Source organism: Schistocerca americana, chromosome 3 (genome assembly GCF_021461395.2).
Source record: "Schistocerca americana isolate TAMUIC-IGC-003095 chromosome 3, iqSchAmer2.1, whole genome shotgun sequence".
Taxonomy (NCBI): Eukaryota; Metazoa; Arthropoda; class Insecta; order Orthoptera; family Acrididae; genus Schistocerca; species Schistocerca americana.
This window is the reverse complement of record NC_060121.1, coordinates 89,734,065-89,761,728: the sequence shown is the minus strand read 5'-3', so window position 1 is coordinate 89,761,728 and position 27,664 is coordinate 89,734,065. Positions and strand designations below refer to the sequence as shown.

The following is a 27,664-nucleotide window of genomic DNA, read 5'->3' as shown; positions in this document are numbered from 1 at the left end:
GGCGAAGATGGGGGATGGGGAAGGATACGGAAAGGGAAGGTATGCAGCCCGGAAAGGAAGGAAGGCCACATTAGCTCGGGGTCCCGTGCTCGCTACACACGTATCCACAAAAGAGTTGTGGATCCCCTGGGGGGTTAAGGGAACGTGTACAATGGGCCGCCAAATAAGAGACATGTGGAGACCAACACAGTTTCCTGTCCAACGTGAGCCCTAGAAACTTAGTTGTGTCCACGAATGGGAGAACAACGGGACCGAGATGTAAGGATGGCGGAAGGAACGCTTTATATCGCCAAAAGTTGATACAAATTGTCTTCTCTTCAGAGAACCGGAAGCCATTTGCCACGCTCCATGAGTACAGGCTGTCTAGACAACGCTGAAGGCAGCGCTTCAGGAGGCATGTTCTCTGGGCACTGCAGTAGATCGCGAAGTCATCGACAAAGAGGGAGCCTGAGACATTAGGTGGAATGCAATCCATAATTGGATTGATCGCTATGGCAAAAAGGGCTACGCTCAAGACGGAGGTCTGAGGCACTCCGTTCTCCTGGAGGAAGACGTCGGACAATACGGAACCCACACGTACCCTAAACTTTCGATCCGTTAAAAAGGAATCAATAAAAAGGGGCAGGTGACCGCGTAGGCCCCACCTGTGCATAGTGCGGAGGATACCTCTTCTCCAACAGGTATCATAAGTCTTCTCCAAGTCGAAGAACACGGCTACCGTTTGGCGCCTTCGCAAAAAGTTGTTCATGATGAATGTCGACAGGGTCACAAGGTGGTCAACAGCGGAGCGGCGGCGACGAAAGCCGCATTGGACATTAGTAAGTAGTCGTCGAGATTCAAGAATCCAGACTAACCGAGCATTAACCATGCGCTCCATCACCTTACAGACACAGCTTGTAAGAGAAATGGGGCGGTAACTAGAAGGAAGGTGTCTATCCTTCCCGGGTTTGGGTATAGGAAAAACAACGGCGTCACGCCAACGCATGGGGACTTGACCTTCGGTCCAGACGCGATTGTAGGTACGAAGAAGGAAGCTTTTGCCCGCCGGAGAAAGGTGTGCCAGCATCTGAACGTGAATGGCATCTGGCCCCGGAGCAGAGGACCGGGACAGTGCAAGCGCACGTTCGAGTTTCCGCATAGTAAAGGGGGCATTATAAGTTTCCAGATTCAGCGAGTCGTAGGAAGGTCGCCGAACCTCTTCTGCCTCTTTCCTGGGAAGGAAGGCAGGATGGTTATGGGCGGAGCTTGAAACCTCCGCGAAAAAGCGGCCAAAGGCGTTGGAGACAGCCACAGGATCAACAAGGACCTCATTACCTGAGGTCAGGCCAGGTACCGAGGAGTGGGCCTTAATGCCCGACAGCCGGCGCAGGCTACCCCAAACGACAGAAGAGGGAGTGAAACTGTTAAAGGAGCTGGTGAAAGAGGCCTAACAAGCTTTTTTGCTGTCTTTGATGACTCTACGGCATTGCGCTCGGAGTCGTTTGTATTCTATACAATTCGCCAACGTAGGATGGCGGCGAAAGGTGCGTAAAGCACGTCGTCGAGCACGGATAGCGTCCCTACAAGCCTCGTTCCACCAGGGGACAGGAATGGAACGTTCGGCAGCATTGATGATAACAGCCGTGAGGTATTCGACCTGACTGTCACAACTGGGAAAATCGTGGTCCGGAAAGGTCGCCAGGGAGGAGTAAAGTCCCCAGTCAGCTTTCAGTATGTTCCAGCTCGAAGGACGTGGGGATGGGGTGTGGTGCAGGAGACGAACGACACAGGGGAAGTGGTCGCTCGAATAGGTGTCAGAAGGACATACCACTCGAACCGACGGGCAAGAGTGGTAGAACAGATCGAGAGGTCCAAGTGGGAGTAAGTATGAGTAGAGTCCGAGAGGAAAGTCGGGGCGCCGGTATTGAGGTAGGCAAGATTGAGATGGTTGAAGAAATCCGCCAAGAGTGAGCCTCTTGGACAGGATGCAGGAGAGCCCCAAAGCGAATGATGGGCATTGAAGTCGCCAAACAATAAGAACGGCGGGGGAAGCTGAACGATCAGATGCATCATGTCAGCCCGACTAACAGCAGATGGTGGAGTGTAGATGGTACAAACTGAAAAAGTAAAAGCAGAAAGAGTAATGCGGACAGCTATTGCTTGGAGTGGGGTGGTCAATGGGATGGGATAGTAATAGACATCGTCCCGAACAAGCAACATGACCCCACCATGAGCTGGGATACCGTCCACAGGGGTGAGGTCATACCGCTCCGAGGTATAGCGGGTAAAGGCAATACGGTCAGTCGGGCGAAACTTGGTTTCCTGGAGACCAAGGACGAGCGGACAGTGCAGGCGGAGGAGCAGTTGTAATTCCTCCCGATTAGATCGAATACCTCGTATGTTCCAATGAAACAACGCCATCGCTAGTCAAAAGGTTGGGGGAACGAGACGGGGGAAGAGCTGGTCAACCTCGACGGCCGGGGAGGGCCAGGTTGCGAGGGAACTACGCTACAACCACCGGGAAGCGGATCCGGTTCGATCGACTCGTCGCCAGCTGCGACCGCTGTCCCTGGTTGTGTAGGATGGGCTGCATCATTTGCCAACGAAAGGCCGGCGGAGCGCCTGGCAGCAGAGCGTCCCGGCGAAACTGAGGACGGCCGGGAGCAGCGACTCACGGATGGAGCGTCAGACGAAACGCGCCGGGGTGGAGAGGGGGATAGAGACTACTTCTTGGAGGCCTTCTTGGAAGGCCGAGGAGGCACAGGGATGGTGGGCTGGACCCGAAGAAGGTCCTCATGCGCGGGGTCCGTTTTGGAACGCCGGACCTCGGAAGATGGGGTCCGGAACGCTTCCCCGATGGACGCCTGAGAAGAGGATCGCTTCTCAGGTGGCGTGGGGGGGGAGGAGGAGGAGGAGGAGGAGGAGGAGGAAGGGTGGCCCCTGGGGCAGAGGGGGTGGGGGCCAAGGGGGAGGAGGATTTGGAAGGGAGTGATTTGGGAGGCGGAGGCAGAGCCCCCTGATGGGCGGAGGAGGCGGAGGGGGGACAGGATAGGGGTGAGGATACCGCGGAAGGTGTGGACACAACTGAGGCAAACGAGGTGGTCAATGGCACGGGATGGAGGCGGTCGTACTTCTTCCGGGCCTCAGAATAAGAGAGCCGATCCAAAGTTTTGATTTTTTGTATCTTCTTCTCCTTCTGATATGCGGGGCAGTCTGAGGATCTAGGCGAGTGGACGCCAGGACAATTAACGCACCGAGGTGGTGGGGTGCATGCATGTTCCTCACGAAGAGGACGTCCACAATCGCCACAAAGGGGCTCAGCCTCACACGGTGACGACATGTGCCCAAAGCGCAAACACCTAAAACAGCGCATAGGAGGCGGGACGTAAGGTCGCACATCACACCGGTAGCACATCACCTTCACCTTCTCTGGGAGAACGTCTCCTTCGAAGGCGAGGATAAAGGCCCCGGTGTCGATGCGACGGTCTTTGGGGCCGCGCTGGACTCGCCGGACGAAATGCACGGCTCGGCGCTCCAGGTTGGCCCTGAGCTCCTCGTCAGATTGTAGCAGGAGGTCACGATGAAAAATAACCCCCTGCGTCCTATTTAGTGCCAGATGTGGGACAATGGATACTGGGATGTCCCCTAGGCGGTCGCATGCCTGGAGCGCCGCCGACTGTGTGGCGGAGGTGGTCTTGAGAAGAACGGACCCTGAACGCATCTTGCTGAGAGCCTCGATTTCCCCGAAGACGTCCTCAATGTGCTGAACAAAGAACATGGGCTTGGAGGTGGCGAACGTCCCCCCATCGGTTCGAGAACAGACCAAATAGCGGGGGAAGTACTTCGCCCCAAGCCGGCGGGCCTGTCCCTCCTCCCATGGAGTGGCCAAGGGGGAAAGGGGGAAAGGGCTGGAGAACCAGAACTAGAACTAGAAACGGTACCTTTTCTTTTGAAAGACTCGGCCGCAGAGTGACCTGATACATGTTGACGTTTCATCTGCGTAACGTCCACCCCGATACCACCCACTCCGACCAGGGGCTCTCCCCACGGGCGCCACCCAGCCGCAGCAAGGGCCACCTGGCAGGATGACCATTGCCGGGAGTCCTGATGCCCCAAGGAGACGGGCATCTACTCCTTGGCCGACGTGGGGAGGGTGCAGCTCAGGTATCGGCAGTACGATCCCTGTGTTGTCAGGGGGCTACAGCCTAGAGGGTACATGACGACCCCACCACAACGGGCTGGCTACCGTGCTGGATTTCTGGTGCCATGGAAAGTCCATCATGATCGCTGGTGCAGATGGAGATGCACTATGGGCGTAACTTGGACAACCCATCACGCGTTGAGGCCCAATTTGAAGAATAGTGGGTATGGTTACAACGCCGGTGCAATGCTGAGTGCCAAGGTCTTAGTGCACCTAGGACCAGTGGTACACCATGTAAGGTGTCCTTCCCCAAAAGGCTCGTACTTCTGTAGAATTTTGAAAAATGGAGGTCAAACCCCAAGGGGGACAATTACATGGAAGGCCGAAACGGTTGAAACTCCTTTTAGTCGCCTCTTACGACAGGCAGGAATACCGCGGGCCAATTCTAACCCCCGAACCCGCAGGGGGAGGATGTAGGTTGCAGTAGGTACTGGGAGATGAAGAGGCTTGCACAGGATAGAGTAGCATGGAGGGCTGCATCAAACCAGTCTCAGGACTGAAGACCACAACAACAACAACAACAAACCTGTAGTCACCGTTTAATATTTCTAAAATTTAAAATCTCTTTCACACCAGCCTGATTTAGCTTCACTGAGCAGGATAGTAAAAACATGCGTATATTAAGGGAATTTTCATTGACAAACCAGGCTTATCACATTCACACAGTTCAATACTGTTCTATCCTGATTAAATTAAGCTTAACTTAAATTCCATAAGGCAGTGAAGCAATGTTGAATTCTCGGTGCGACGAAAATTGTCAGTCGATCTCCTGGAAACATTTGTAATAATTATTAACTTTCGGTGATCACATGGGGAAGACTGGAGATCTGCTGGTAAGACCGTGTTAGCCCATTTATTTGAAGTAACTGGATATCTTGAGCATACAAAACGGCAGGTTCGTCCAGTGTAAATCAGACGTTTCCCACTGATCCCGTGCAACACAGCGTAGTAAGCAGACATTGTTAACAATAATAATCCGTTAAATAATACGCGAACACACTTACTTTAGTTTAGTTCATGTATTAAATTCCGTCTCATACAGAATCTCATCAAGATGGCGACTAGCTCAACAATACATACATATACCTCCTTCTTTCACGACTAATCGGCAAGAAGTCCCTATTCTTTTCATAAGAGAAATCATAGATAGCAGAAAAGCTATTCCATGGAGTAAATGGACGCTCCAAGGAATAATTGGGCTTGAAACTACTTTGCATTGATAATCGGTAAGATAAGAAGAGATATTTCGAGATATTTACTGAGTTATATAATTTATAAAATTTCTAAAAATATCACGGAGAGACCGCTGCAAGAGACATTACAACCTGACCAGAAGTTTTGTTCCTCCTGCCACCGAACTTCACTAATTCCCACTATATCTAACTTTAACCTATCCATTTCCCTTTTTCAATTTTCTAACCTACCTGCCTCATTAAGGGATCTGAAATTCCACGCTCCATTCTGTAGAACACCAGTTTCCATTCTCCTGATAACAACATTCTCTTGAGTAGTCCCCGCTCGGAGATGCAAATGGGGGTCTATTTTACCGTCGGAATATTTTACCCAAGAGGACGCCATCATCATTGAATTATACAGTAAAGCTGCATGCCCTCGGGAAAAATTATGGCTGTAGTTTCCCCTTGCTTTCAACTGTTCGCAGTACCAGCACAGCAAGGCTGTTTTGGTTAGTGTTACAAGGGCAGATCAGTCAATCTTCCAGACTGTTGCCCCTGCAACTCCTGAAAAGGCTGCTGCCCTCTTCAGGACCCACGCGTTTGTCTGGCCTATCAACAGATACCCCTCCGTTGTGGTTGCGTCTATGGAACAGCTATCTGTATCGCTGAAGCACGCAAGCCTCCCCACCAATGGCAAGGTCCAAAATAATTGTCATTGATGGAATATGGGTATGGGAGCTATTCCTGAAGTTTACTGTCTTACTAAGAAACACATTCTTGTGTTTCTTTTTGTTGGAATATTAAACATTATATTCGTTTGTTGGAAGTGATCAGTAATTAATTGCTTTTTGAGATTGGGTACTTGTGTCTTAACTGCATAAATCATTTAAGCATTAGATTACTTTTGAAAACAGTATGTGCAAGCAGCAATATAAGTTTCATTACCTGTTCTGTGAGTTATAGATTCATTCTATCTTTTACTTACACTACCATAAATAATATATATTATTCAAGTTACGTAGGTGTTATATGTCAACAAACAACATAGTTGCTTCTATGTAGTTGTTTGCCAGATACTTCATCAAATTCTTTCCATACAAGTTTCTAAACAACACCACTTCATGTTCCACTTCTCCTAATCCATATTATTAATTTTCTGTACTACAAATTCATCTTACTCCAGTGCTTCATACTCCTTGCTACATTTCGTTGATTGTGATGCACAGTGTCATTTAAAAAATACTAGTAAGTATCAAATTACATAGACAAAATATACCGTCATTATTACATCTATCTTATCATAAACATGACAATCATCATCTACTGTACTTCAGTGCTCTAGCTAGGATATTAGTTTAAAGTAAACTACTTATTTTTCTGTACTTTCTCTGACAGGAGTCTCACATCACAAGTATGTCTTCAGTGACATCATTAAAGGCATCAGTATTTAAATACCCTTTCCTCCCTTAACTACAGCTTGAACAGGAATATGATAAACACTAATCATGAAACTACACATTACAGGTGCCATTAAAAATCCTGCCACTGCAGCTGAAGTACCATCTGCTCCAACTGTCTGCACAAGTGGTGGGCCAAGTTCACGGCCTGGCTGTTCCATCATACCTCCACATCTGATGGGCCTAACCAACACCGAGCGAGGTGGCGCAGTGGTTAGACACTGGACTCGCATTCGGGAGGACGACGGTTCAATCCCGCGTCCGGCCATCCTGATTTAGGTTTTCCGTGATTTCCCTAAATCGCTCCAGGCAAATGCCGGGATGGTTCCTTTGAAAGGGCTCGGCCGACTTCCTTCCCCGTCCTTCCCTAATCCGATGAGACCGATGACCTCGCTGTCTGGTCTCCTTCCCCGAAACAACCAACCAACCAACCAACCAACCAACCAACTGCGCCCCCTCACTGCCGCGGCTGATGTACCTGGATCACTGCTCGCCTGTGGGCCTGGCCGACTCCACTGACTAGCCGCCGTGCCCCGTGGGCATTGCCGACCGCACCGCACCGCGGCGCCGCCGCCGCCGCCGCCGCCGCCGCCGCCGCCGCGTGGGCCTCGCCGCCTCGCCGCGTGTGCCTGGCCGGCAGCGCCGCCCCGCGACCGCGCCTGACGGGCCTGGCCCGACCACAGTGCCTCGCCGCCGCACCTGATTGGCCTGGCCGACCACAGTGCTTTGCCTGGCCGACCACAGTGCTTTGCCGCGACACATGATTGACCTGGCCGACCACAGTGCCTCGCTGCCACACCTGATGATCCGGGCCGACAGCAGTGCTTCACCGCCGCACCAGAAGGACCTGGCCTGACTACAGTGCCACACTGCCGCACCTGATGGGCCTTGCCCGACCCTAGTGCCTCGACGCCGCACCTGAAGGGCCTGGTCCGACTGCAGTGCCTCGTTGCCATACCTGATGTGCGTGGCCAAACGCAATGCCTCTCCACCGCGCCCCGTCAGCCTGGCCGACCGCACCTTAAGGGCCTAGTTCACCACATGGGCTCACGGTCTTATTCTACATGCCTAGGTACCCATACAGGCTCACGACTCCACCTTAATGGCCTAGGTGACCACACTGGCTCACGACCCCAGCTTAATTGCCTAGGTGACCACACTACCTGAGGCTCGCACTGCGTCCGGACTGCATGTGATGAGCCTGGCCTACCACACAGCTTCACGACCACACCTCATATGCGCGGATGGCCCTTTTGTTTCGAGACCAACCTTTGTTTCCCTGGCTGACTGCTCTACGTCCCTACCGACTTATTGAGCCTGGCCAAAGCTCTGCCTCAAGACTGTACCTGAAGTGACTGGCTCATCGCACTGCTTCTCACTCGTGCCAAATGGGAATAGCTAACCACACTGATTCACGCTGGCTACAGTTGGGAATGACTGTCTACTGTGCTTCACGAGCCCATAATATGGTTCTGGCTGACTGCCAGGAAGCACTTCCTCACATTTCCATCTCATGGTACTATATGATGGGCCTAGCCAAACAAACCGCCTCAGAACCCCACCTGATAGACGTGGCGGACCCTGCCGCATCATGACTGAACGTGATGGTCCTTGCCGACTGCTCTGCTTCCATACCTGAATTAATGGCGATGGGTGATTCCTAAAGGGCACGGTCATCTGTAGTGCTAAACTATGATGATAGATGGGCTGGGCTGAACAAACCAGCTCAAAACCGCACGTGATGGGGTTGACTGGTTGCTAAGCCTCGCGATCACTTATGATGGGAAAGGAATACCGCTCCATATGACGACTGCACATGATGGGCGACATCTCTGCCACACAACCACACCTGATGTGCCTGGTCTATCTCACCTGATGGGCCTGGTCCACGGCACGTGATGGACTGTACTGACAGCACAGCCTCACAACAGCTCCAGATTGTGTTGGACATCAGCACCGCATGAAGACTGTACCTGATGGGCCTTGATGAACACACTGTCTCACGACCTCACCTAATGGGCCTGGCAGACACACCTGCCTCATGACAACACCTGCGTCACGACCACACCTGATTGGCCTGGCAGACTGCACGACTTCACGACTTCACGACCGCACCTGATGGGCCTGGCCCGACCGCAGTGCTCCGCCGCCACACCTGGTGGGCCTGGCCCGACCGCAGTGCTCCGCCGCCACACCTGGTGGGCCTGGCCCGACCGCAGTGCTCCGCCGCCACACCTGGTGGGCCTGGCCCGACCGCAGTGCTCCGCCGCCACACCTGGTGGGCCTGGCCCGACCGCAGTGCTCCGCCGCCACACCTGGTGGGCCTGGCCCGACCGCAGTGCTCCGCCGCCACACCTGGTGGGCCTGGCCCGACCGCAGTGCCCCGCCGCCACACCTGGTGGGCCTGGCCCGACCGCAGTGCCCCGCCGCCACACCTGGTGGGCCTGGCCCGACCGCAGTGCCCCGCCGCCACACCTGGTGGGCCTGGCCCGACCGCAGTGCCCCGCCGCCACACCTGGTGGGCCTGGCCCGACCGCAGTGCCCCGCCGCCACACCTGGTGGGCCTGGCCCGACCGCAGTGCCCCGCCGCCACACCTGGTGGGCCTGGCCCGACCGCAGTGCCCCGCCGCCACACCTGGTGGGCCTGGCCCGACCGCAGTGCCCCGCCGCCACACCTGGTGGGCCTGGCCCGACCGCAGTGCCCCGCCGCCACACCTGGTGGGCCTGGCCCGACCGCAGTGCCCCGCCGCCACACCTGGTGGGCCTGGCCCGACCGCAGTGCCCCGCCGCCACACCTGGTGGGCCTGGCCCGACCGCAGTGCCCCGCCGCCACACCTGGTGGGCCTGGCCCGACCGCAGTGCCCCGCCGCCACACCTGGTGGGCCTGGCCCGACCGCAGTGCCCCGCCGCCACACCTGGTGGGCCTGGCCCGACCGCAGTGCCCCGCCGCCACACCTGGTGGGCCTGGCCCGACCGCAGTGCCCCGCCGCCACACCTGGTGGGCCTGGCCCGACCGCAGTGCTCCGCCGCCACACCTGGTGGGCCTGGCCCGACCGCAGTGCTCCGCCGCCACACCTGGTGGGCCTGGCCCGACCGCAGTGCTCCGCCGCCACACCTGGTGGGCCTGGCCCGACCGCAGTGCTCCGCCGCCACACCTGGTGGGCCTGGCCCGACCGCAGTGCTCCGCCGCCACACCTGGTGGGCCTGGCCCGACCGCAGTGCTCCGCCGCCACACCTGGTGGGCCTGGCCCGACCGCAGTGCTCCGCCGCCACACCTGGTGGGCCTGGCCCGACCGCAGTGCTCCGCCGCCACACCTGGTGGGCCTGGCCCGACCGCAGTGCTCCGCCGCCACACCTGGTGGGCCTGGCCCGACCGCAGTGCTCCGCCGCCACACCTGGTGGGCCTGGCCCGACCGCAGTGCTCCGCCGCCACACCTGGTGGGCCTGGCCCGACCGCAGTGCTCCGCCGCCACACCTGGTGGGCCTGGCCCGACCGCAGTGCTCCGCCGCCACACCTGGTGGGCCTGGCCCGACCGCAGTGCTCCGCCGCCACACCTGGTGGGCCTGGCCCGACCGCAGTGCTCCGCCGCCACACCTGATGGGCCTGGCCCGACCGCAGTGCTCCGCCGCCACACCTGATGGGCCTGGCCCGACCGCAGTGCTCCGCCGCCACACCTGATGGGCCTGGCCCGACCGCAGTGCTCCGCCGCCACACCTGATGGGCCTGGCCCGACCGCAGTGCTCCGCCGCCACACCTGATGGGCCTGGCCCGACCGCAGTGCTCCGCCGCCACACCTGATGGGCCTGGCCCGACCGCAGTGCTCCGCCGCCACACCTGATGGGCCTGGCCCGACCGCAGTGCTCCGCCGCCACACCTGATGGGCCTGGCCCGACCGCAGTGCTCCGCCGCCACACCTGATGGGCCTGGCCCGACCGCAGTGCTCCGCCGCCACACCTGATGGGCCTGGCCCGACCGCAGTGCTCCGCCGCCACACCTGATGGGCCTGGCCCGACCGCAGTGCTCCGCCGCCACACCTGATGGGCCTGGCCCGACCGCAGTGCTCCGCCGCCACACCTGATGGGCCTGGCCCGACCGCAGTGCTTCGCCGCCACACCTGATGGGCCTGGCCCGACCGCAGTGCTTCGCCGCCACACCTGATGGGCCTGGCCCGACCGCAGTGCTTCGCCGCCACACCTGATGGGCCTGGCCCGACCGCAGTGCTTCGCCGCCACACCTGATGGGCCTGGCCCGACCGCAGTGCTTCGCCGCCACACCTGATGGGCCTGGCCCGACCGCAGTGCTTCGCCGCCACACCTGATGGGCCTGGCCCGACCGCAGTGCTTCGCCGCCACACCTGATGGGCCTGGCCCGACCGCAGTGCTTCGCCGCCACACCTGATGGGCCTGGCCCGACCGCAGTGCTTCGCCGCCACACCTGATGGGCCTGGCCCGACCGCAGTGCTTCGCCGCCACACCTGATGGGCCTGGCCCGACCGCAGTGCTTCGCCGCCACACCTGATGGGCCTGGCCCGACCGCAGTGCTTCGCCGCCACACCTGATGGGCCTGGCCCGACCGCAGTGCTTCGCCGCCACACCTGATGGGCCTGGCCCGACCGCAGTGCTTCACTGTCACACCCAGTGAGATTGGCCGACTGCACCTAAATTGCTAGGTGACCACACTTCCTCACGACCGCACCTTAAGCGCCTAGGTGACCACACTGCCTCACAACCCCTCCTGAAGGGCCTAAGTGACCACACTGCCTCACAACCCCTCCTGAAGGGCCTAAGTGACCACACTGCCTCACAACCCCTCCTGAAGGGCCTAAGTGACCACACTGCCTCACAACCCCTCCTGAAGGGCCTAAGTGACCACACTGCCTCACAACCCCTCCTGAAGGGCCTAAGTGACCACACTGCCTCACAACCCCTCCTGAAGGGCCTAAGTGACCACACTGCCTCACAACCGCACCTGAAAGGCCTAGGTGACCACACTACCCGCAGGCCATGCTGCCACAGTACTGCAATTGATAAGCATGGCCTACCTCACAGTTTCATGACCACCCCTCATATGCATGGCTGGCCCTTTTCGTTTCGAGACCACACTTGATTTCCTAGGCCAACTGCTCTACTTCACTAACTAGGTATTGAGCATGGACAAAAGCTCAGCCTCAAGACTCTATATGATTTGCCAGGCTCATCGGACTGCTTCACACTCATGCCAAATGGGAATGGCTGACCCCACTGTTTCACGCCTGCCACTGATGGGAATGACTGTCCACTGTGCTTCACGAGTGCAGCAGATGGTCCTGGCTGACTGAAAGGCAGCACTTCCTCACATTCCCACCTAAAGAAAGTAGATGATTGCATTGCTGCACTACCTCATGAACTGAAAAATGGGTCTAGCCAACCAAACCGTGTCACATCCGCACCTGATAGACATGGCGGACCCTGCCACATCATGATCGAACATAATGGTCCTAGCTGACTGCTCTGCTGCGTTACTTGAACTAATGACGTTGGAAAATTACATGGCCATCTGTAGTGTTAAACTGCCCTGTCGGATGGGCTGGGCTGAACAAATTGCCTCAAAACCGCATGTGATGGGTCTGACCTGTCGCTTAGCCTCACGAACGCATATGACGGTGTAGGAAGGCAGCTCTGTATGATGGCTGCACCTGATGGGCGACATCTCTACCTCACAAGCACACCTGCCATACCTGGTCTATTGCACCTGTAGGGCCTGGTTTAGGGCACCTGATAGACTGGGCCGACAGGACGGCCTCACAACGGCACCAGATGGACCTGGACAACTGCACTTCCTCACGACAGCTCATAATGGGCCTTAATGAACACACTCCCTCATGACCTCACTTGATGGGCCTGGCCGACAGCACTGCCTCCCGACTGCAAGTGATGAGCCTGGCCGGTCGCACGGACTCACGACCATACCTGATGGGCCCGGCCAACCGCACTTCCTCACAACCGCACCTGATGGGTCTGGCGACCGTACTTCCTCATGACTGCACCTGATGCACCTGGGTGACCGCACTGCCTCAAGACCGCAACCCAAGCTGCTGGCTGACTGCAAGGCACCACTTCCTCAATTTCCCACCTAATGGCATTGCTGCACCACCCTAAGAGCCGAGAAAATGGGCCTAGCCAACCAAACCACCGCACAATCACACATAATGGACACGGCGGACACTCCCGCATCATGACCGAACATGTTGGTCATCGCCGACTGCTCCGCTTTGTGACCTGAACTAATGCCTCACAAACTCACCTAAAGGGCATGGCCATATGTAGTCTTTAACTACAGTGATGGATGTGCTGGGCTGAACAAATCGTATCGATACCACACGTGATCGGCCTGAGCGATTGCTTAGCCTCATGATCAAATATGACGGGAAAGGAAGACCGCTCTGTATGACGACCGCATCTGATAGGCGACATCAATACTACATAACCACATTTAATGGGCCTGGCCAAATGCACCTGGCCAAATGCACGTAATGGGCCTGGTCTATTTTACCTGAAGGATCACGATGCGAGCATGGCAACACAACGGCACCAGATGGTCCTGGACATCAGCACTGCATCAAGACCATACCTGATGGGCCTTGATGAACGCACTGCCTCACGTACTCAGCTAATAAGCCTGGACGACAGCCCTGCCTCACGACATCAACAGATGTGCCCGGCCGACCGCTCCCAACGGGCCTGGCCGACCGCACTGCCTCACGAATGCACCCTATGGGACTGGCCGACCACACCTGATGGGACTGGCCGACCACACCTGATGGGACTGGCCGACCACACCTGATGGGACTGGCCGACCACACCTGATGGGACTGGCCGAGAGCATTGCCTCATGACTGCAACACATGGTGCTGGCTGACTGCAAGGCACCACTTCCTCAGATTCCCACCTAACGGCCCTAGATGATCGCATTGCTGCACCACCACATGAATGGATAAAATGGGCCTAGCAAACCAAACCACCGCACAATCCCACATGATGGACATGGCGGACGTGTCGCACCATGACCGAACATGTTGGTCCTCGCCGACTGCTCTGCCTTGTGACCTGAACTAATGGCGTTGCCCGATTTGCACTGCCTCACAAACTACAAATGGCCATGCTCTTTTGGTGAGTGTTAAACTACAGTGACAGATGGGCTGGGCTGAACAAACTCTCTCAAAACCGCACAAAATCGTCCTCACCGATTGCTTAGCCTCACAACCACACCTGATGGGACTGACCGACAGCACTGCCCCATGACCGCAACTGATGGGCCTTGTAGAAGGCACTGCCCCATGACCGCATCTCATGGGACTTTGCGACGGCACTGCTACACGTCCACGCCTGATGGGCCTGCCTGAGGTCACTGCCCCACATCAGCAACTGATAGGCCTGTTGGACGGCACTGCCCTATGACCACAACTGATTATCCTGGCCACCGGCTCTGCCCCACCACTGCAACTCATTGGCCAGCCCGACGGCTCTGCCCCTGAACCGCAACTGATTGGCCTTGCCAACGTCATTGCCCCACAACCGCAGCAGATGGGCCTGGCCGTAGGCACTACCCCACAACTGCAGCAGATGGGCCTGGTCGGCAGAACTGCCCCACAACTGCGTCCCAAGGGCTTGGCCGACAAACTGCCACAATACAGCAACTGATGGGCCTGGCCTACGGCACTTCACCAGAACGCACCTGAGGGGCCTGGCTGACGGCACTGCCCCACGAACACAGCGGATGGGCTTGGCCGACTGCACTGCCCCACGACCATAACTGATTGGCCTGGCTGACGGCACTGCCAAACGAAAGCACTTGATGTGCCTGGGTATATCACTGAACCCCTGACAGCACCTGATGGGCCTGGGCAACAGCACTGCTCCCTGACAGCACCTGAGTGGCCTGGGCGACAGCACTACCCAACGACCACACCTGACGGGCTTGGCCGACGACACAGCCCCACAGCTGCACCTGATTGTCCTGGCTCACGGCACAGCCCCACAGCTGCACCTAATGGTCCTGGCTCACGGCACAGCACCACAGCTGCACTTGAGGGGCCTAGCTGACGGCCGGACAAATCAGGTGCAGTCCTGGGGCAGTGCTGACATCACTGACCCACGGCTGCACCTGACTTGTCTGGCCGACGTCACTGACCCATGGCTGCACCTGATGGGCCTGGCCACAGTCACTGCCCAACAACCGAAACTATTAGGCTTGCCGAAGTCACTGCCCCACGACTGCAACTCATTGGCCTGGCTGATGGCTCTGCCCCACGACCGCGACTAATTGGCCTCACAGACAGCACTGATCCACACTGCCGCACCATTTCATTGCCCCACCTGATGGGTCTGGCCCATCGCACTGCGTTACTGCCTCACGACCACTCTTGATGGGTCTCCTGACTGGCAAAGACCATCAGTGGGGGGTCGTGAGGAGGTGCATTTGGCCAGGCCCACCTAATGGGGCATGAGGCAGGGTGGTCAGCACAGCCCATTAGGTAGGGTGGTAATGTGGTGCAGCAGTGCGAACACTCTGCCTAGTGGCCACATTTACTTTGTCTAGCTAACTGCTATGCATAGTTTCCCCACTGGACTTGCCTGAACCACTGCTCTGCCTCAGTACTGCACACGGTTTGCCTGGCCGACCACTGAGTCACACAACCCTACCTGATGGGCCTAGCCGACCACTGTGCCTCACGTCGCAACCGGTGTGCCTGCAGACCACCCTGCCACACTGCCCCACAACCATATCTGTTGGGCCATGCTGACTGCTATGCCTCTAGTCCACACCTGATATGCCACGCCAACTCTTCACCTTATGACCCCACATGATTGGCCCAGCCATCCACACTGCCAGACCACATGACGGGCACACCTGATGGGCCTCCCCTCAGGGGACTCCGCATTTATGTGCTGGGTACGGGCTTGGCGAACCCGGGATCCCCGAGCTGGGGACTGGTATGCGCCGCCAGTCCTCTGACACTGTAAGCTCTGAGCATGCTTCAGCGGCCACCGTGTGGCGCAACGGTGGAACATTGTGTGTCGCAGGGACCGGGGATCTTGGCTTGATTGCCTGGATCGCGAGGATGGTACATACCTCTCTAAAAAACCCTTCAATCTTAAGGTGTGCTGCGCGCCGATAAGTTGCATGGCTGTTGAGGTGGAACAGTCGCTAGCGGGCGACCTCTGAGGAACCTGCCGCACCTCAGTTGTATAAGGCTTACCCAAGCATGCGGGGCTCTGTCTGGGCTGACGATTCGTTCCCTAGCTGCTCGTGGGACGCACATGGCAACCACGTATTTCCCTTCACCAACTTCGCAATCAGTCAAGCGCATGAGGGAGGCTAGTCCTCCAGATATGCAGATGGAAAAGAGTAACAGGGCTCATGGAGTCGTAAATGACAATGTTTTCATCGTGATTAAGAGGAAGGAGGGCTCATTTGAAAAAGTGTCTCCTTTCTACATACATTAAGGTTTAGAAGGACTCGCAGGTACACTGAAATCTATCAAACGCCTGAGGAATGGTACCCTGTTAATTGAGACTACTAGGGCATCGCAAGTGGAGCTGCTTCGGAAGTCACCCAAGTTAGGCGAATATGATATTACTGTCGAGTTGCACAATTCCCTCAACTCCAGTAAAGGCATTGTCACCTGCCGTGATTTAATGGATATCGATTTCGATGAGCTGAAGCAAGAATGGGCAACACAGGGGATTGTAGACGTGGAACAAAGGACACGTAGGAATAATGGAGTTATTGAGAAATCTGCCACTTTCATTGTGACTTTCAATTCGCCTGTCTTACCTGAATACGTTCTGGCTGGTTTCCTCCGACTTAGGGTTCGGCCTTATATACCTAACCTTATGCGCTGTTTCAAATGTCAGCGATTTGGCCATACGACAATGAGTTGTGGGGGTGAACCAACCTGCGGTATCTGTGGCAAGGCAGCTCATAGAGCTGGGACCAACTGCACATCTCCAGCGCTGTGTATAAACTGCTGTGGGAGCCATCCCGTCTGGAGCAGGGACTGCCCCGTCTTTGCGGAAGAACGAAAAATTCAGGAGATCAAGGTGACAAAGAGGGGGTTTTGTAGCCCTATACTCTTTTTTGGCTTCCACATAAGGTAGCCTGTCTTTCCCACATCCTATGCCTCCTTGATGCACAACCGTGCGTCGCAAGTAGACGCTTTGACGCAGACCATGTCCAGCATCGCAGTATCCTCCACCAATACTTGTACCTGTATTTGTACCTGCCAGAGCACTCCCACTAACGATATAGCTATTCAGGCTGCTCCGCCTGCACCCACCGCTATTGCAGAGAAAGCTCCAGTGAAGCCTTCGAAGGCCCTCCAGAAACAGAGTGCCTCTCCACTTCCCCCATCCCCAGCTTCCACAAAGAAAACGGGACCAGGGAAAGGGGCACAGCATTTGATGTCAAACCTGCCAAAGGCACCATCGGATGTCGTCATGGCATCCCTGACTGATGAGGAGGACATCGTCATGGATTTTGATACCTCTTCCCCAGAACCTGGCAGCCCCTCTGCTGCCACTCGCTCTACAAGTGCCTCACCAGCGCGGCGCAAAGACAGGGGGAAACCTAAACCGAAACGCTGATATGGCTCCCATACTTCAGTGGAATCTGAATAGAGTCAGACCTCGCCTTGCAGAATTGCGGCTGTTAGTACAGGCAAACCCCATTTGCATCTCTTTGCAAGAGACACATTTTAAAGAGACTGACACGCCTGTACTCACGGGATATCACATGTACAGGAAAGACGACCTGACTGGTAATAGGGCTCAGGGTGGGGTGGCAGTGTTCATTAAGGACACATTCCACTCCTCACCTGTGACCTTAACCTCAACGCTACAAGCGGTTGCAGCTCGGATCCTGGCCCAGGTTCATGTTACAGTGTGCACCTTGTAGTTACCACCCGCTGAGCTCATTGACAGTGAAGCCCTCGCACGGCTCATTGATCAGCTACCCCGTCCCTTTCTCATTTTAGGAGACTTTAATGCTCATAATGCATTACGGAGTTCCAACAAAACCTGCGCCAGAGGCCAGATGATTAAGCAGTTGCTCAGGACTTCCGACATCATACTGCTGAACACAGGTGAGGCCACGCATTTTAGCACCCCTTCAGGTTCGTCTTCTGCCATAGACCTCTCTATTTGTTCACCTGTGCTTGCGGATATTGCTCAGTGGGTCGTCGACGACGACCTTCATGGCAGCGACCATTACCCTATTTGGCTCCATCTGCCAGTTGAAATGGGTCGTGTCGCACAGCCGCCGAAATGGTTGTTCCGGAAGGGAAACTGGACGCTCTACCGGCAGTTGGCTGTTTTTGAACGGTGTGAAGGCGTCCAGGATTGGGTGGATCACATTACGGCGGTGATGCACCATGCCGCTGATGTATCCATACCAAAGTCAAAGGGAACACCTGTGAGGCAGCCTGTCCCTTGGTGGAATGACGACTGTCGTACCGCCATCAGAGACAGGCGGGCGGCTTTGAGGAGATTCCGTCAGTGCCCCACTGCTGCGCATCTGACAACTTTCCGGATAGCACGGGCGCGGGCGAGGAAAATCGTTAGGGAGAGTAAACAGACGTCTTGGCGTGAGTTCCTGAACTCCATCAATAGGTCCACATCTTCAAGCAAAGTATGGGAAGCCATTAGGAGGATCTCAAGGCTATACTCTCGACCGCCACTAGCCGCTATACGTGAGCGGGGGTGTCTCCTAACATCTCCGAGAGACATCGCCCGGGCGTTGGCAGAATCTTTTCAAACTATTACGGCCGATTCTAGCCAGGACCCCGAATTTCTGAGCTATCGGGGTACACAGGAGAGGGCTGGTTTTGATTTCCGTTCGCAGAACACTGAGGAATACAACCAGCCTTTCTCTTTGTGGGAGTTGGACTCTGCACTGTCCATATCTCGGGATACCGCACCTGGTCCGGACCTGATATCGTATAGCATGCTGCAGCAGTTGGATCTGCGGTCAAAGGAAGTCCTCCTTCAACTTTTTAATGAAATTTGGAAGACAGGCGACTTTCCTAGTTCGTGGAAAGAATCGATTTTAATTCCGCTTTTAAAACCAGGGAAGGATCGGACCGAACCCAGTAGCTACCGTAGCATTAGTCTCACGAGCTGCGTCGGAAAGACATTTGAGCGTATGGTCAATAGGCGCCTGGTGTGGGTTCTCGAATCTAGATCCATACTTACCCGCTGCCAGTGTGGATTCAGGAGGTATCATTCCACCCTAGATAACCTGATCCTACTCGAAACAGCAATACAAGATGCTTTCCTACGTAAGCAACACCTTATCGGGGTTTTCTTCGACCTGGAGAAGGCGTACGATACTACCTGGAGGCATACCATTTTGCGGCAGCTTTATGAGTGGGGTTTCCGGGAGCGTTTACCCACACTCATCCGATCCTTTCTGTCGGACAGGTATTTTAAGTATAAGGTTGGGAATGTCCTGTCTGACCGTTTTAAGCAGGAGAACGGTGTCCCTCAAGAAAGTGTCCTCAGTGTGACAGCTTTCGCAATTGCCATCAATAGTATTGCGTCCACAGTACGACGGCCCGTGCAGTGCTCCTTGTTTGTGGACGATTTCTCCATTTTCTGTGCGTCTTCCTCCGTCACAGCTGCTACACGCCAATTACAGCTGACACTCGTGCGATTGGAGGAATGGTCTAAGACCACGGGCTTTAAATTCTCTTTGGAGAAGACCATTTGTGTAGATTTTAACCGTTCCCGTTCTCTTTTTAATCTCCCTGTCTTAAAACTAGGAGACACGGTTCTCCCCTTTATGGAAAAAGTGAAATATCTCGGGCTTATTTTTGATGAGAAGCTCACATGGTTGCCACACTTAAAGGATCTAAAAGTCCGCTGTTTCAAGGCTTTAAACGTCCTTAAATGCGTCAGTCAAAGATCCTGGGGCGCTGACAGGGCACGTCTGCTCTAACTTTATAAGGCCTTTGTGCGACCTCGACTGGAATATGGATGTCAAGCTTATGGCTCTGCAAGACCTTCCTACCTCAAAATGTTGGTTGTGATTCACCATGAGGGTATTAGGCTTTCAACGGGGGCTTATCGCACGAGTCTGGTTGCTAGTCTGTGTGTCGAGGCGGGAGAGCCTCCGCTGTCCATTCGGCGTCTTCTCCTCGTGGTACGGCACGCGTACAGGACCAAGTCCACTCCTCTTTCATTGGCGTCCGACACTTTTTCCCAGCCAGCACTGGCACGTCTCTTCCGCCACCGTCCGGCGGCAACAAAGCCGTTTGGCATCCGTGCAAAGGAGAGTCTCGAGTCGGTACACCTGGAGAGCATTAAGGTCCTCCACCAGGGATGGAGCAGGGGATCTCCCTGGCGACTATAAATGCCAAGATTACTTCTTGATCTGGCTGCTTACAGGAAGTATTGTACCCTGGACCACCTTTTTAAAATTAAACTTACTGAGATTTTAGAACGCCATTCCGATTTTACTACTGTTTACACGGATGGTTCTAAACAGGGGGATTTTATGGGCTGCTCTGCTGTGTTTCCCGATACTGTCCATCGGATAGGGCTCCCAGAGCAGTTCTCAGTTTACTATGCAGAACTGTTTCCCATTCTGCAAGCATTAGAGCATATGCGCCGACGTCGTGGCACGAAATTCATCATCTGCTCCGATTCCCAAAGTGCTCTTCACGCTCTTGAACAAATGTACCCAGCAGATCGGATGGTGCTAGAGGTGCAGGACGCACTCCTGCTCTTGCAACAGCAGGGTAAGGTTGTGATTTTCTGCTGGGTTCCAGGGGCACATAGGGATTCCTGGAAATGAACTTGCAGATGCGGCTGCCAAGGAGGCTTGCTCCATCCCACCTCCTGCTCGCTGTTCCGTCCCCCTGCAGGCCATTACGTCTTTCGTGACTCGGAAGGTCATGCGTTGGTGGGAGGCTCAGTGGCTGGACGTGAGGGATAATAAGTTGTGAGCGGTGAAGGATTCTGTCCGACCGTGGCTCACCTTCCGACAACGACGCGCTGAGGAAGTAGCCCTTACACGGCTTAGAATAGGACATTGTCCTTTGACACATGGCTTTCTGTTACGTCGTGAGGAGCCACCAACGTGTCAGACATGTGGGACACAGTTGTCGATACGGCATATTTTAACCGAGTGTGTTTTATATGCGGGTTTGAGGGAAGATTTCGGTTTCCCCACCAGACCTACCCTCTCTTTTAACTAATAATGAGGCGAGTGTCGCTAGAGTTTTACGTTTATGTGTGATGTCTGGCCTTCTTCCCAAAATATTGGGATTGAAGTCTTAATGTGCTGTCCAGTGGTTTGGTCAACCATTATTTGTAAGTGGTCACTCAGCCACCGTTACTTATTTTTCCCTGTTTGTACTGCTATTTTATTTTTAGTTTTATCTCCCTGTTTTGATGTGCTGTGTCCAATCTCACAATTTGAAAAATACCACTTCTCTCTCGATTCGGCTCTGAATTGAACTTTTGGAAACGGGCGCTGATAACCTCGCTGTTGTGCGCCCTAGAACACTAATCATCTAATATCATCTAATATCATATCATATCATCTAATATCATATCATATCATCTAATATCATATCATATCATCTAATATCATATCATATCATCTAATATCATATCATATCATCTAATATCATATCATATCATCTAATATCATATCATATCATCTAATATCATATCATATCATCTAATATCATATCATATCATCTAATATCATATCATATCATATCATATCATATCATCTAATATCATATCATATCATCTAATATCATATCATATCATCTAATATCATATCATATCATCTAATATCATATCATATCATCTAATATCATATCATATCATCTAATATCATATCATATCATCTAATATCATATCATATCATCTAATATCATATCATATCATATCATCTAATATCATATCATATCATATCATCTAATATCATATCATATCATATCATCTAATATCATATCATATCATATCATCTAATATCATATCATATCATATCATCTAATATCATATCATATCATATCATCTAATATCATATCATATCATATCATCTAATATCATATCATATCATATCATCTAATATCATATCATATCATATCATCTAATATCATATCATCTAATATCATCTAATATCATATCATCTAATATCATCTAATATCATATCATATCATATCATCTAATATCATATCATCTAATATCATCTAATATCATATCATCTAATATCATCTAATATCATATCATCTAATATCATATCATATCATCTAATATCATATCATATCATCTAATATCATATCATCTAATATCATATCATCTAATATCATATCATCTAATATCATATCATCTAATATCATATCATCTAATATCATATCATCTAATATCATATCATCTAATATCATCTAATATCATCTAATATCATCTAATATCATCTAATATCATCTAATATCATCTAATATCATCTAATATCATCTAATATCATCTAATATCATCTAATATCATCTAATATCATCTAATATCATCTAATATCATATCATATCATCTAATATCATATCATATCATCTAATATCATATCATATCATCTAATATCATATCATATCATCTAATATCATATCATATCATCTAATATCATATCATCTAATATCATATCATCTAATATCATATCATCTAATATCATATCATCTAATATCATATCATCTAATATCATATCATCTAATATCATATCATCTAATATCATATCATCTAATATCATATCATCTAATATCATCTAATATCATCTAATATCATCTAATATCATCTAATATCATCTAATATCATCTAATATCATATCATCTAATATCATATCATCTAATATCATATCATCTAATATCATATCATCTAATATCATATCATCTAATATCATATCATCTAATATCATATCATCTAATATCATATCATCTAATATCATATCATCTAATATCATATCATCTAATATCATATCATCTAATATCATATCATCTAATATCATATCATCTAATATCATATCATCTAATATCATATCATCTAATATCATATCATCTAATATCATATCATCTAATATCATATCATCTAATATCATCTAATATCATCTAATATCATCTAATATCATCTAATATCATCTAATATCATCTAATATCATCTAATATCATCTAATATCATCTAATATCATATCATATCATCTAATATCATATCATATCATCTAATATCATATCATATCATCTAATATCATATCATATCATCTAATATCATATCATATCATCTAATATCATATCATATCATCTAATATCATATCATATCATCTAATATCATATCATATCATCTAATATCATATAATATCATATAATATCATATAATATCATATAATATCATCTAATATCATATCATATCATATAATATAATATCATATCATATCATATCATATCATCATCATCATCATCATATCATCATCATCATCATATCATCATCATCATCATATCATCATCATCATCATATCATCATCATATCATATCATCATCATATCATATCATCATCATATCATATCATCATCATATCATATCATCATCATATCATATCATCATCATATCATATCATCATCATATCATATCATCATCATATCATATCATCATCATCATATCATATCATCATCATCATATCATATCATCATCATCATATCATATCATCATCATCATATCATATCATCATCATCATATCATATCATCATCATCATATCATATCATCATCATATCATATCATATCATCATATCATATCATATCATCATATCATATCATCATATCATATCATCATATCATATCATCATATCATATCATCATATCATATCATCATATCATATCATCATATCATATCATCATCATATCATCATCATATCATCATCATATCATCATCATATCATCATCATATCATCATATCATCATCATCATATCATCATATCATCATATCATCATCATATCATCATCATATCATCATCATATCATCATCATATCATCAGATCATCATATCATCATATCATCATCATCATCTGATGGGCCTGGCTGACTGCATTGCCGCACCGCCTCATGACCTTAACTGATATGCCTGTTCGACTGCACTGCCTCACTGTCACATGACGCCAATTGATGGGGCTGGCTGGTTGCACTGCGTCACAACCCCTCCAGATGTGCCTCGCCGACCATGCTGCCTCTTTTCCCTACCTGATTTGCCTGGCCGACCACGCCACCTCACGACCCCACCTAATGGGCCTGGCCGACTGCGCCTCATCACGACCGCACCTCATGGACCTGGCCAATTGTGCATCGTCATGTCCTTACCTGATGGGACTCACCAAATACCCCCCTCACAACGTCACTTTATGGGCTTGGCAGAGTGCACCGCTTCAGAACCCCACTGCTTCACGTTCTCATTTGACGGGCCGTGTTGGCTTCAATGCCTTAGACTCCATCTGATGGGCTGTGCCGACTGAACCAGCTCAGACACCACATGATGGGCTGTGTCGACTGCACCACCTCACTATGCTCCACCACATGGGCCTAGCCTGAGCGCACTGCCTCAGGACCCCACCTGATGGCGCTGGTCAACTGCATCACCTCACAACCTCACCTGATGGGCCTGGCTGACGCAACTGCCTCATGACCCTACCAGATGGGCCTGGCTGCCCACCACACCTCAACACAGCACCCGATGGCCCCCCCTGCAGGTTCAGGAGTAAGAATAGGCCCGCGGTATTCCTGCCTGTCGTAAGACACGACTAAATGGAGTCTCAACTGTTTCGGCCTTAATGTGATGGTCCCCATTGGGGTTTGACCTCCATTTTTCCAAATTCAACAGAAGAACGAGCCTTTTGGGGAAGGACACCTTACGTGGTGCACCACGAGTCCTCTGTGCCCTAAGACCTCGGCACACGTTATCGTCTTGGTGTCGTAACTGCACCCTCCATCCCTCATTTTGGGCATACACACCTGATGGATTGTGTCAGTTACGCCCTTAGTGCATCACCATCTGCACCCACGATCACTATGGACTGCCAATGGCACCCAAAATCCAGCACGGTAGCCAGCCCGTTGTGGTGGGGTCATCATGTACCCTCTAGATTGTAGCCCCCTGACAAACAGGGATCATACTGCCGATGCCTTCGCTGACACCTCCCCATGTAAGCCAAGGAGTAGATGCTCGTCTGTCTGGGGCATCAGAACTCCTGGCAACAGCCATCGTGCCAGGTGGCCTTAGCTGTGGCTGGGTGGCGCCCGTGGGGAGAGCCCCATGTCGGAGTGAGTGGCATCGGGGCAGATACCCCGCAATGAAGCGGGTGAAGTCTCAATCCGGTGGTCGCACGACCACCAACGTCTCTAAGCGCGGTAAAGTCAACTTTAACGCTGTGGCATATGACCCCAAATCGTTCCCTTCCCTAACCACGCCCTGGGAGGGACGCAGGGCTGCGGACAGACAGGAGCCATATTCACCGTGATACCTTGTGTGCAGCAGAACTGATGGGGATTTATTTTTGGGGACGAAGCCTCTGTCGTTTGTGATCCATCTTGAAGATAAGTTCGGGGAAGTGGCATCTCTTTCCAAAATGCGGAGTGGGGCGATTTTGATACAAGCAGCTTCCTCTGCACAGTCAAGGGCGTTACTCGCCTGTGAGAAGCTTGGTGACATACCCATTACCGTCACTCCCCAGAAGTCACTGAATTTCGTCCAGGGGATTATCTTTCATGAAGATCTTTTGCTACAGTCTGATGAAGAGCTAAGGGAGAACTTGGCATGACGAGCTGTACACTTCGTTCGTCGTGTCTTTAGGGGACCCAAGGATAATAGGATCTCTACCGGTGCTTTCATCCTGGCCTTTGAGGGCGACTGCTTGCCTGAGAAGGTCAAGGTCATGATCTACCAGTGCGATGTCAAGCCCTATGTCCCGCCCCCCCCCCCCCCCCTATGCGATGCTTCCAGTGCTGGAACTTCGGACACATGTCCTCCAGATGCACTGCCAGCCCCACGTGTCGAGATTGTGGATGACCTTCTCTTCCCAATGCTCCGTGTGCTCCGCCTCCCACCTGCGTTAACTGTGGGGAGCATCATTCTCCCTGCTCACCAGACTGTGCAGTCTACCACCGAGAGCGGAAGATACAAGAAATTAAGACCCTGGACCGTTTAACTTACCAAGAGGCAAGGAAGAAATTAGAACGGCTCAACCCCAGACCTATGTTGAGGAGTTATGCTGCTGTAACACTGCCGCCACCAGTTCCTGCAACGGTTCCTCTCACAGTTGGTCCACCGAACAGTCACGTTACGCCTGCCCCACCACAGGTGGGGGCCACTCTCTTTTCCACTGCTCCCAAAACACACAGTTTGGGAGCAGTGCGCCCCGAACAACTGGGGGGCGACGGCCCCCTCAGGCCTCTCGGCCCGAGGGGCGACGGCCCCCTCAGGCTGATCAGCCGGTGATGCGCGGGTCTCCCCCGGCCTCACTTGTTCGGAAGGGATCCCTTGAGGGGGTCCCTTCCAAGGACTTCCCCACTGTCTCACAAGACACTAGCCAGTAGCTGAAGCAGCTACCAGCTGCTGGTCGAAGGCCTTCACGCTCTTCGTCTGTTCCTGATAATGCGTCAGGAAAGCCCTCCCAGCATGTAAACCCTCCTCCAAAAGACAAGAGAGAGAAGAGGAAGCTCTCTAAGAAGCCTAAGGACCCAGTGGTTCCCGCGCCACCGCTTCCTGGCAGCTCAGCCTCTGAGGATGAGGTCGAGCTCTTTGCGTCCCCTGATGACCTAGATCTCGCCGTCTCCTCAGAAACGATGGACGTAGCGACGTCCGTCTCTCAGTCGATGGCAGCATGTGACCCTGCGAAGTAATTTCATTTTTCAGTGCCTGCATGCCCCTACAGGATACGCTTTGTACAATCCTCCAGTGGAATTGTGGCGGTTAGTTTAGCCATCTACCTGAGTTACGTCAGCTTCTAAGCACGACACCTGCTTTCTGCATAGCCCTCCAGGAAACCTGGTTCCCAGAAATGCGGACCCCTGTCCTTCGTGGATACAGGGGTTATTACTGCAACCATAGTACTTACACGCAGGCTCCACCTGACACACTATTGTATGTCCTTACCTCTGTATATACTGCTCCTGTGCCCCTTCAAACATCATTGGAAGCTGTGGCTGTCCGCGATAGGGCTACCCAGGACATATCTGTCTGCATTGTCTATCTCCCTCCAGGTGGTACAGTCTCCCTGACCGAATTGGCTGCACTTGTCACCCAACTTCCCACGCCTTTTCTTCTTCTGGGGGATTTTAACGCCCATAACCCCTGTGGGGTGGAACGAAGATTACTGGCCGAGGCAGAGATGTCGAGAATCTCATCTCCCAACTCGACCTCTGCTTCTTAAACGCTGGCGCCGCCACACATTTCAGTGTGGCGCATGGCACGTTCTCGGCCATAGATCTGTCATTTTGCAGCCCAGGGCTTCTACCATCGGTCCACTGGCGAGTCCATGACGACTTGTATGGTAGCGACCATTTTCTAATCTTCCTTTCACTACCCCAGCGTCGCTCCCATGAAGGCTTGCCTAGATGGGCATTTAGCAAGGCTTAGTGGGAAACGTTCTCCTCTGCTGCCACTGTTGACTCTCTCCACCACGGTACCGTCGATGTGGCGGTTGAGACACTGACTGCAGCGATTGCTTCTGCTGTGGAACGTACCATTCCTCGTTCGTTAGGATGCCCCCGGCGAAAGTCAGTGCCTTGGTGGTCTCCAGAGGTCGCTGAAGCCATTAAAGAACGTCGGCGGGCTC

At 52.3% G+C, this 27,664-nt stretch overlaps 1 protein-coding gene across 1 annotated transcript; it reads left to right on the top strand.

The window, feature by feature from the left end:
- The first annotated feature begins 8,930 nt into the window (after positions 1 to 8,930).
- Positions 8,931 to 10,451, top strand: LOC124605887 (proline-rich protein 2-like). The gene has a single exon (XM_047137834.1). The coding sequence runs from the start codon at positions 8,931 to 8,933 to the stop codon at positions 10,449 to 10,451; it is 1,521 nt and encodes a 506-aa protein (XP_046993790.1).
- Positions 10,452 to 27,664: the final 17,213 nt, after the last annotated feature.